Consider the following 12,562-nt stretch of genomic DNA (forward strand, 5'->3'; position numbering starts at 1 on the left):
GCTTTATTTAAAAATCTCTCACTGTTCATTATCAAAGTTACAAGATTGCTTGCATACCAACAGACAGACTGTAAACATAGGAAATTTTCATTAAGGAAAGATGGGTTTACTGTAATTTGATCTTTTATAAAAAATTGCTGCAAGTTATTGATAACAGAATTTCTCTTCTACTTTCTTAAGTCTAATTCTCTTGAAAATTAAACCAATGTTTCCACTCCCTGAAGCTAAATTTCAACCATGGTCACCTTAGGAAATACCCCTGTTTATTTGTTAATCAGAAATACAAACTGAGTGGCACATATTTCCATTTTCTTCTTAGGCCAAAGGTTTTGGCTTCATTGTATTTTACAAGAAAACAAGACTTGCAGTGGTCCTGTAAAGTCTTTCCTGTCGCAGCTGAGGTTTAAAGATGGCAGTGGAGGAAAGCAGTGGTGATGCAAAGCAAGACCAGCCCCCAGTGCCCTTATCAGACAGGGAATCTTTTTCCTGTTTGGCTTGCAGCAGGGTTTCTGGTCAGGTTGCCTCCACCAAAACTGACTGAAGCAGAAAGGTGACAATCTATGGTAAATCCTATGTAAGGGCAATTCTGTTCAAGCAAATAGTCAGTCCTTCAATCTGTTGGTTGTGGGAATGATACTAATATGGAGAAAATTATCTGGGTAGCTCAGATGTTCACTCAGCCACTGTGGAGGTGTTTCCAACATTGGCTCAATTCCATGAATCATCACTTGATTCTTTTTTCCCCCATCTTGCAGGACAAACTTCTTTGAGGAAATCTCCTAATGTGTGCAATTGTCCATCTGTAGCCACAGGACAAAAAAGCTTCTGAATGAAAGTTGTTCAGTCGTTGTCTAATATATTCTAAAAAGGATGTAACGAAATCCATTTTCTTCTGCAGGATATTCCATGAGTTTCTGATTGATGGCCCAAAACTGGTCAAATCTATCATTATGTAATCCCATCCAGAGCTGCTTGTGATCTTTTTTCTGCATTTCATCGATTACTTGACTTTTGTGCTTTAGAGCATCAGCTTCTTTCACACAATACATAAAATGAGCTTCAACTGCGTCTTTAGATGGACAATGCAGAAGGTCCTTTTCTGGAAAACTCATTTCAGTGGTGTGCCTTCATGTTCAAACCATATCTCACTAATGTCTTCTTGTCTCATAACCTTCTGAAAGTGCTTCTTCACTTTGTCAGTTACCAACATCAAGTAACTTACTCTTGGCAAAAGCAAATAATATAGTTCTGCCTCTTGTTCAGTTATCTCATCCTGATACAAGGTGAGGCAAGTTGGAATTCGTCCAAACCACACATCTCGAAGCACATTTTTGTCACCTGTCATTCTTCCAGTGGTTAAAGCAGTACATATGGGCAAAATTCTTTTTTAGCCAAAGTTAAACAGAAGCGCTGGCTCCTCCTCCGGCCTCCTGCACGGGTGAAGATGACCTGGGTCCTTCAGTGGTGCAGGGTGCTTCGGGCTGCATCTTTCTTTATCTGAGCTTTCCATTTGTGTGTGACTGATGCCCACCTTTTATGAGATTAGGGAGGTGGGGGTCCTGTGTTGTGCTTAATTAAGACCAGAGATATGTTGTGTTTGATCTGGGCCTGTTGAGTCTGACTGCTAGAGCGTTCCCTTTTCATCCTCTTCTGTAGCCTTGAATGACAGAGGAGAAGCTGGGAGGAGGGCAGGTTAATTAAGCTGATGAGAGGGTTCTAATGTTCTGGAATCTACTAATAGTCAGAAGAGGAAGTCTGTGTCCTTATGGGGAAGGAATCCTCTCTTGAAGGGGAAGGAGGGAAAATACTACCACAGAGAGTAATCTCATTACCCCAACCCTCTGTCCAGAGACTGAGGCATCTCCATTCTGCTTAGGAAAAAAAACCCTAAACTTACTTGCACAAACTCAACACCTTCCTTTGTGATTGATCTTCCCCTTGCCTCTGTTGCCCTTTCTTCTGCACAACTATTTTGAAATTGGGATCATCTGGAGCTTTAAAAAGTGCATATTTCTGGGTGTAATAGTGTTTGAAATGTTCCAACATAAAAAATGTTTTGATCAAAAAATAATAATATAAAAGTACAGATTTCCAGATCCACACCAAGGGTTTGGGTCAGAGGATGGAGGTGGGCCCTCCACAGGATTGTACCTGCAGGTGTGCACTGGGCAACTCCAGGGTTTGCCTCAGTATTCCCAGATCTGTGTACGTAATTATTACAAGCCTTCTCCAACAGATGGCATAACTTCTCTAGAGAAAGAGGCTCCTAATTCACACAAAGCAGCCTCTACCTTATAGCAAGGTTGATTCCCTAAACCTGTACTCAAAAACATATAAGTCTCTCTGAACAACATGATGAACAGGTAAGTTTGTGTACAACCGAGCTACTGAATGCCCCACCTTTGCCATTTGCACCTCAGTGACTCTCACCAGGCTGGGCTGCATGCAAGGCTTCTCTCTCACCATAGCTTCTGGGATCCTGGCATGCCCTCACAGACCTCCTCCCAGCCCATCCTCACCTGAACAAAGTCCATTAGAGAAAATTTAGAAAATGCAAACACTGAAAATAAAAATCAGCCCCAAATCCAGAGCCAGAAATAATCAAAGCTAAACACTTGTTATATGTCTTTCAGTCAGTTATGTGCATTTTTAAAGCAAAATTAGAATTATACTTTATAGGATGTTTTATAACTTTTATCATTTATTAAGATATTGTGGACACTTTCTTATGATATTAAGTATTCTGCAACGTCAAGTTTAATGACTGCAATAGTATGACATTCTATGTTATTATTATATATATATATATATTTAGGATTTGCTTTAGAATGAGAAACCTTACACTTGTTCAAAGGCAGAATGGAAAGGGCATTTTGAGACAAGAAAACAAAGTCCATTGGAAAAGGAAGCAATCCAAAATCACCTTGAAGTGCAAACTGTCTTTCCAAGAAACTGACAAACCAAATTCTGGCCCCAGGGTAACTCTTTTTATAAAATAGGAAGAATTACTGGAATTCTTCAGAACTTGAAATAGGATTAAGAGAGAGAGAGAGAGAGAGAGAGAGAGAGAGAGAAACAAGGGAAGAAAGAAAAAAATCATCAAAAGGTGAAAAACTAGCTCTAAAAACAATTCATTGACTTGGTATACATGATGATGATATTCAGGAAAGGTTTGGTTTGCCTCAGTAAGTTCAATAATTGGGGTAAATGCCTGAAAAATTATCATAACTACCGATTTCTTTCCCACTAAGGAATGAATACCTGATAGGTAAATGCAACATATATACACCTGCAAAAGTGAAATGTACCTGTCTTGGTCAAGTGTCATTTTCATGCCAAGAACCTGGAACAGGCTCATTACAAACTGCTAACTCCAGTTACAGCACAAATCATAAGTGCTCAGAAATGAGTGTACTACTTTTTAAAAAATTTTTATTGTTGAAATATTACAGATGTCCCCCCCACCACCATTGATCCCCTCCACCCTGCACATCCCTCTCCAGGCCTTTACCACACTATTGCCTGTGTCCCTGGGTTCTGCATATATGCATATAAGTTCTTTGGTTAATCTCTTCCCTACCACCTCACCACCCTGCCTTCTCTCTGATATTCATCAGTCTGTTTCATGCTTCTATATCTCTGGATCTATTTTGTTCACTGGTTAATTTTGTTCATTAGATTCCACATATGAGTAAGATTATGTGATGCTTGTCTTTCTCTTACAGGCTTATTTCCCTTAGCATAATACTCTCCAAGTCCCACCATGCTGTCTCAAAGAGTAAGGGATTCTTTTTCACAGCTGCATGGCATTCCATGGTATAAATGTCTGAGAACATGCTTGATATGATTGCAGTATTCTTAAACTTGTAGAGAATTGTTTTCAATACTAACACGTGGTCTCTCTTTGAGAACGTCTTATGTACACTTGAGAAGAATGTATTTATATAGTTTTGGTATGAAATGTTCTGTAAATGTCTATTAAATCCATCTGATATAGTGTGTCATTTAGAGCCATTGTTTCCTTGTTGATTTTTGGTCTGAGATCTATCCAGTGAAGTCAGTAGGGTGTTCAAGTCCTCTACTATGACTGTATTCCTGTTGATCTCTGCTTTAAAGTCCTCCAGAAGTTCTTTGGGTTTTTTTCCAGCCTGTGGATTTTGTTCTGAGATGGGTCTCTTATAGAAAGCATATATTTGGGTCATGTTTTCTTATCCATTCAGCTACCTTATGTCTTTTGATTGAAGCATTTAATCCATTTATATTTAAAGTTATTATTGATAGGTACTTACCAATTGCCATTTTAATTCTTTATACCTATGTTTCTCTCTCTATTTCTACTTCTTACTATACCAGTTCCTTTAACATTTCCTGCAATGCTGGTTTGGAGGTGATAAACTCCTTTAGTCTTTTTTGTTTGGGAAGCTCTTTATTTCACCATCCATTTTGAATGAAAGCCTTGCTGGATAGAGTATTCTTAGTTTCAGATCCTTGCTTTTCATTACCTTGAATACTTCATGCTATTCCTTCTGGACAGTAGAGTTTCTGATGAGAAATCAGCTGACAGCCTTATAGGAGCTCCTTTATAGGTAACAGATTGTTTTTCTCTTGCTGTCTTTAAGATTCTCTCTGTCTTGAATTTTGGGCACATTAATGTGTCTGGGTGTGGTTCTCTTTGGGTTCTTCTTGCTTGGGACTCTCTGTGCCTCATGAACTTGTGTGACTTTTTCCTTAACCAGGTTAGGGAAGTTTTCTGCCATTATTTCTTCAAACATGTTCTCTTACCCTTGCTTACTTTTTACATCTTCTGGTAGTCCTATGATGCGACTATTGTTACTTTTCATGTTGTCCCACAGCTCCCTTAAACTGTCCTCCTGTTTTTGAGTAGTTTTTCTTTTTGGATCTCTGAATGAGTGATATTTTTCTACCCTGATCCAATCCTCAACTTCCCTTAATCTGCCGTTTATTATTTTCAGTGTTTTTTTGAAAATTTCTACTATGTCATTCTTGATTTCCTTCATAGTTTTCAAGTCTTTTCTCATACTGTTGAGCATCCTTATGATCAGTACTCTGAACTCTATATTTGATAGATTGCTTATGACTATTTCATTTTGCTCTTCTTCTGGAGACTTCTCTTGTTCTTTCATTTGGGGTTTTTTTTTTGTCTCCCCATTTTGGGTGCCTGTTCAGGTCTGTTTCTATGTATTGGGTAGATCTTCTAGGTCTTCCAGTCTTTTGGATGGTCTCTGGTGCAGGCCGTTGTCAGATGCTATTTGTGACTGGCCTTGGATACCCTGTTTTGAGCTATCAGTGATCCACAGCTTGTGGCTCCCTCTGCTGAGGCTGGGTGCATTAGGAAAGGACCAACACATGCACCAAGGTCTGCTTTTCCAAGTCCTGGGTCTAGAAGCAAATCAGGCAAAGACTCAAAGCACTCAAAGACTGATTATTATTCTTAGTCTCCTAATGAGCTTCAGGCTGTAGACCACAGCAAGGTCTAAACTCCACAGGGTGGGGTAAGAGGTTTTCCAGTGGGCTGGGCAACTGCTTCCCCCCTAGGCTGCCTGGATGTTAAATGTCTGTCTGTAAAAGGTATCTTCTGCCATAAAGGGGAATGACTCAGTACAGGAATCCAGACATGTGTCCTGTGAGCTCTATCTCTAGAGCCCACAACCCTAGATCCCTCACATGGCTCTGGTCCCCTCTGCCCTCTCTCTTCCGGAGTCCAAGTTGAGTGGCTACACACAAAACTTCGTGCCTTGACCCTTTAAGAGGGTCCCTGCATTTCTTGCCACCCTTCCCTGGAAGATATAAACCCAGCTGCTTTGCACAGCCATGTTATGTGGGTACCTTTCTCAGTTCTGGTGCTCTGGGGTGGGGATCCCAGCTTGCAGTTTAGGTCCAGAGATCTCAGTGGAAGCCTCCCACAATTGAACTATCCCTCTAGACCTTCAGCTGTTGTCTATGAGAGCCCAGCCAGTCCTTGTGCCTCTGCAATTCCTACTGGTCTCTATGCAGTCTCCACTTTAGGTCCTTAGTCATAAAGGTCCTCTACAGCTAGTCTTCAGTTGTTTATTCACCATGATTTTTCTATATTTTAGTTGTAATTCCAATTTGGTCCTGGGAGAGTGTCAGTGTAGCTTCCACTTAATCAGCCACTATCTTGGAATCTCGATGATTGTACTATTGATTATGATTATCTTAAGTCATGCCTTTCTAATAACATATACAACCCTACCTCGATTATCTTAAGAGCACATCTCTGTTCATTCAGTCAATTCCAAATGTGCTTTTCTTAATTATTTGGAAATAGGTGCCATCCTAAAAACCATTGTAAAAAAGCAGGCAACTATTATACTCCAATTACCTAGACTGCATATTTATTCCATCATTACTAAATCACAAGAAATGACCTTTGCTTTATTTTTGGCAGTCATATATAGGTGTTGTATGTCAGTAGTTCTTTTTTCTATAAAGATCCTTATTATTCTCCTATGGGCTTCTGTGTAACTTTCAGTGCAGTACTCCTTTTCTAGAATATTTTTTAAGGAAAACATAAAATTTCCTCTAATTAACATTTTTAAAGTAAATCACTGTAAAATTCAAGCCTTTATTTTTAGTAGGGCCTTATTTCAACATCTCAGAGTTGACTATGAGTTACCACTGCTGTGGCATATGCTAGGTATTTTCATTACATATAGAAAGGTTCAGTTCTTCACACAATGCATTATGAGGGGTATCAAGATAAAAAGGCAGGAGGGTTCCCTCCCTTCCAGTAGAGGGGAGCAACTGGGCCTGGGAAACAGCCACGGGTGCAATTCCCTGGCATCACTCATGTGATCATGTGTAAGCTACTGAACTCTGAGCTTCAGTTGTCTCATCTGTGAAATGGCACTAAGAAAACCTAACTTACAAGGTTAATATAAAAATAATACATGCAAGTGTATGGTAGCATGTCTTACACAGATTAGGTAATCAGTGGGGGTAGATATCAATCATTTGAAAGAGTTCAAGTGGTTTGCCTAGTTTTCAGGGAAAAATATGGATAGACTTTATATTAGAATGCATTGTTCCAGGGTCTTCAGGGTATTGCCTCTGATATTTAATTGGTAGTCTCTGGTATGCTAGCACTAACTTGCTAATGACAATTTAAAGCATTTTCTAGTGAGGTCAAAGTAATAGGTTTGATTCCTTTTGCACCAGCTAACTGTTGCAAGGCAATAAATAAATACTTTGTACTAGTCTCACCATCTCACAGAAAGCAGGGTGAAAGAGCATGTATGAGAGAGTCAGCATAGTGGTATTGACCACTAGAGAAAACAAGTCGAAGTACATGCTCTGCTGAGAGGGTAGTGGCATTAACTTCCTTAGGAGGATCAGCCATCTGAGCTAACTTTAGTGGCAAGGAACACAAACCAGACATGGTCTCAAAGCTAATTGATAACTATTGAGGGGAGAAATGGCTGGGATAGAAACCTTTCACCCTTGCCCCTCTTCTACAGTTTAATATTAATATAGCACCCAGCCGATCCTTTTAAAGTGAAAACTCAGATCAGTAAACTCAATTTAAATCTACCTTCCCATTTCTCACAGCATCACAGTGGAAGCACTCAAATCATACAGGGTCTCGTTCGGCCTCTCCTTCTATGACTTTCCCATCTGCTTACTCACTCTGTTCCACTCTCCCTGGCTTCCCTCTGGTTTCTCCAGTATGCCACACAAAGCAGACAAGATCTGGTTCTGCCTCATCTATGACCTGCTTACTCACTCTGTTCTACTCTCCCTAGTTTCCTGCCTGTTTCTACAGGATGCCAGGAAGGTTTCCGGGCCTTTGCACCTGCTGTTCCCTGTGCTTGGAAAGTGTTCCCCCAGATATTCACACTGCTAATTCCCACTTTAGCTCCCTGTTCCAATGTTACCTTCTAAGGAAGGACTTCCCTGGCTACCCTGTTCTAAATTATAACATACCCTTCACCACCCTCTTCCCCTCTTTTATCTCTAAACACTTATCATTTGACATATTATATATATTTCTTTTCTGTCTTTTCTTAGTAATTCGTGATTCACAAAGGCAGGAAATTTTTGTCATCTTTGTTTGGTTTGTTTCCCACTGCTGCATCCTTAGTGGCAGAATAATCTGGATAAGAGTAGATGCTCAATAAATTTTTGAGAGATGAATGTGTATCTCTGAAATCTAAGTCTCTATTAATTAACTCACAGAGCAAGTTGATTTATTCACTAATTTAAGAGTGCATTGTATTGCAAATTTATTCAGGCTTGTGCTCCAGGAAGCCATGCCATTCTGAACCAAATAATCCACAGGAGTACCTGAAAAACAGTCCTCTGACCCCATAGAAGACTGATACCTCTTGCTTTAAAACTATTCCAAGCCAACCCTAGCCAGTGTGGCTCAGTTGTCTGGGTGTTATCCATGTACCAAGTGAGAGTGGACTGCCCTTCCATCCAAGTAACCCCTTAGTTAAGCTTTCTTAAGCTCCTGCTCCTATGGTTTCTTAACCCTGTGGGTCAGCTCTCAGCCAACAACAGAGAACATCAACTCTCCATGTCTATACAGCAGCACCTTAAATAACATACTTGCAGAACAGTTCCCAGAATGCATTAAATACTCCTTCAATATTTTAACTCTATCTTTTGATCAAGTGGCATCAGTAGAAGACTAATAGGTAGACAAATCTGCAAAGCTCCTCAGCAAACAGCTCCACAACACTACATTTTAATGTTCTGCCTTTAGATTTTACTTGAAGATTCTTATTAAAAAAACACTTGAAAGTAAAGCCATACCTGAGAAATTTGTTTAAAAATTCAATAAAAGTAAAAGTATTATTTCTATTGAGGACTTGTTATATCTCCCCCTTTGAAATAAAAATTACATTACAGATTGAGTGTCCCTTTTTTGACCTCCCTGTCAAGGAAATATAGAATGAAATTTTAATCACAATCACAATGCTAACCCTAAGGATTACATGCTTGTATTTTTCTCCCCCTCGACTCCAGTTTCTGATTTTCTATTTTTCATTTATCACTTAACTGCAAAGGTTTCTTGGAAACCACTTCAAAGCCATATGGGAAAATACAGGATATAAATAAATGTAAAGTAGTTACAGTTGTAACCATTAAGAGTCAACATCAATGAATGAATTCAACCTGTTTCTAATCAATGGCTTGTACATTTACTACAACAGGAGACACTTAGAAGGTATGTTAAGAAGAATATTAGAATGCATAACTAAGTGAAATAATGAATCTCCCCTGGAAATTTGAAAGAAAAGGCTCATGTGACTCTTTTTCTGAGGTGGTCTAAGTGCTGGATGGGGAGAGAAAAGATCAAATGACTCTGAAGGTTCTGTACACCTGTGAATCAAGTAGAGTCTGACACGACAGTGGACAGCCAGGAGTAACTCAGATACTACAAAAGAAAAGAAAAGGAAAAAGGAAAAGAAAAGAAAAAAAAAGAGAAAAGAAAATGATTTAAAAAGTAAAATAATAAAATAAAATGATTTAAAGATCCTCAACCAGGCTTCACTGGGATTTGCAACCGTTGAATTCTGCCAATAAAGGAAGCTTCAAAAATATCACTGACCAGTCCCAGTGAGGCCCGTGCCCATGGGCTGTTGTAACAATGCCTGGATATAGGCCAGCCCCAATCACTTCCAAACATAAATAAGTCAGGATGTATAACTCCCTAGTTTCTAAGTCTCCAAAAGTAACTTTACCTCAAGTAAATAATCAGCTAGCCAGAATTCTTCTTCTTCAGAAGTTATCTTATTAAGCATCTTTGGGCAACTCAAAAATAATTCACAATCCTTTTCATCAATAATTTCGTCCTGCATTCATATTTATCATCTTATTTGTTTTCATAATATGAACCCTATGCCACCCCACAGAAGATGCCATCCCCACTTTGTAGGCAGTGAAGCCCAGCCCTGTGCCATCCCAATATGTTACAAGCCAATGCAAGGCCTGTTTTTTCCCCCATGTTTTAGCTCAGAAGAACAGAAAAATAAATTACATATTTCTTTTACCCTTTCCTATATGTCTCCTGGTATTTTCTATTGTTGAGTTTCTGTTTACATTAGAAAGAAGTCCAAGACAGAATCTGTTCCTGTTATTTGAAGGGTCTGTGAATCCATCTATAAGTATACTTCGGGAGGAAGCCTGGAACATCTCACCAACTCGGTTGTTCAGTTCATAGTAGGCAACTGAGCACCAGTGCTGTGGCTCCTCGTAGCAAACTGGCCGAAAGTCTGAAAGAAAATGAACCGGATAGCACATCACTACCATTGTGCTTTGGCTTCCCATCTCCTGATTCCATCAGGAAATATAGATTAATGTTGTTAAGCAAAAAGTTGGCTGCAAGACCAAGTGAGCTGCTTTATAATCATTTCAAATCTGTCACTTTAATGAAAACTGTTTGTGGTAAACTTATCTGGGCAATGCATCTGTGGTAGAGGCCACAGACCTAGTGATTCTCCCATAGTTACAGTATTTGTACCCATATTTATGAGTATTGAGGGGGCCAAGCAAACAAGGATATGAGTGGATCCATGTAAACTTCATCACCCCTAAAGGAAACACAGCTTAAAGGAAACTGGCAGGTCACTTCATCTCCACATGTGAAAAATAGCATATTATTGTTACTGTGTGCCAAACTGAGTCCCTGTGGCAAAGAGTACCGTTTTCTAACAAACTAAAGATGAAATAAAATAGTTTGGATATGACAAAACCAAATCAGAAACAATGGATAGAATTTTAAATTATTTGAGAAAGAAAAGTCTACCTAAATAAACTCACATTTTCTTTAATGTACATATAGAATAGTTAGTTATAACATAAAAATATTTTAAGTAGAGCTGTATATTTCATTAGGAAATACATGAATGTTATGTTTTCACCCCAAACTTTCAGTTAAGTGACCAAGAAAAGTTCAGAGTTCTTTCTTTCTTTGTCACCCACACTCATTCTCGGCCTGTTGATTGTATAATCTTCCTTTTCTTTGAATATCCTTGAAATTCTTGTATTTAGAGTGTGTTCTATTATGCACTGAATACAAATTTATAAAACAGGTAAATTAGGGGGTTATCTGATTTACAAAAAATCTTTAACTTAGAATTCACTTGGGAATACTTTAAGTAGTAAACTTCTTTGGACCCTCCCCACTCAGTGTGGTTCATAGAACTGCAGGCCTGCATCACCTGGGAACTTGTTAAGAATGCAAATTCTTGACCCCCCAACCCAGATCCAGGGTATCAAAATCTTATTTATACAAGATCACCCCTTGCTCTATCTGAACATTAAAGTAGAGCAGCATTTTTCTAGCCTATTGTAAGACACAAACAAAATTTTGTAAAAACCCTATTTACATCTATTTCTAAGAGCACCCTTCTAAAGCCAATGAAAGACACCACTCTAAATCTATAGTAAAAACAGAAATGGGAAAAAATTGCTAACTTCTTAATATCCAATTCCATAATAAACAGCAAGAATTACAAAACTCTAAATGTTAAGTTAAAATAAAAAATTAACTTATTCTAGTAAACAGGATGATAAACAAAATGTCCACTCTATCATACTGAGGAATGCCAGTTAAAATGCAAAGATAGTCATGCTATCAGCTCCTCTTAAAACACTTGGGAAATAGAAGGCCAGCACATTTGGTTTGGTTTTGGTTTTTGATTTGCTTTATTTTGGGATAATAGGAAACACTCCCGGAAAATAGCTACACTTTTGTCTGCAAATTTACCTCCATTAGGCATTGATAGCACTAAATGACTATCAGCTGTGGCATCTATAAGTCAGCCATTCTGCTTCCCTGGGGTTTCTGTGGCAAGATAAGACAGGGCTGGTGTGTTGACTACAAGAAAGCAGTACAACAAAGGAATGTCAGACTGATAAACTACACAAAGACAATCTGACCCAACCTTTTTGACCATTAACTCCTTAGCTTGGTGGACTGTGTTTTTAGTAGAGAGACCGGTAACATAATAAAGCTATTATGAAGTAACATTGTGAGTGTCCTACAGGGGAAGTGGGCTGTCCTAAACTCCTCACCAAAGGATTGATTAGTTTTCCCTCTGACTTATGAGTTATCATTGAGTTCAAATGGCTTCACAAGATTTTCAAACCTAGCAGCTGTTCTCCTAGCTTTTCTCAACAGCAGAAGAGTCTGTTGTTTTCTGGCTTTCATAACAAAGCCAAACCTTCTTTGAACTAAGCTTAATTTTCAGTTCCTCTGTTGTCATGGGTTGTACAATGGCCACAGCAATATCCTGTCTCTGAGATAGTTCAAATATGCCCCTAAAACACAGGACAGCTGAAACCTGATTATAACCTTGAACCCAAGGCACACTGAAAAGGGTTCTTCTCCCCAAATATCAGTCCTATGGACAGTGATCATGGTTAAGAAAATGGTATGCAATCAAGTAGATAATATCTTATCAAAAATGAATTCATTACACAATAAAAACTCCTGAGGCAGAAGAAAAGCTCTTTAGAGAGGACCTCAGAATAACTGCTTCCTTCTGTATACATTCCTAATGTCAATTTG

General features: G+C 38.8%; 1 protein-coding gene and 1 pseudogene across 4 annotated transcripts in view; both read right to left on the bottom strand.

The window, feature by feature from the left end:
- SMAD9 (SMAD family member 9) overlaps positions 1-12,562 on the bottom strand; it is an 85,960-nt gene that overhangs the window by 11,641 nt on the left and 61,757 nt on the right. For all 3 annotated transcript variants that reach the window (XM_081130521.1, XM_081130522.1, XM_081130523.1), the window contains exon 4: positions 10,041-10,262. In XM_081130521.1, coding sequence (XP_080986647.1) covers positions 10,041-10,262 — 222 coding nt within the window. The remainder of the gene's footprint in view (positions 1-10,040; positions 10,263-12,562) is intronic.
- LOC308553970 (autophagy protein 5 pseudogene) lies at positions 611-1,758 on the bottom strand (annotated as a pseudogene). The gene has a single exon. The product of its transcript is annotated as an autophagy protein 5 pseudogene (transcript).

Source organism: Miniopterus schreibersii (genome assembly GCF_964146895.1).
Source record: "Miniopterus schreibersii genome assembly, chromosome: 2".
NCBI classification, from domain to species: Eukaryota; Metazoa; Chordata; class Mammalia; order Chiroptera; family Miniopteridae; genus Miniopterus; species Miniopterus schreibersii.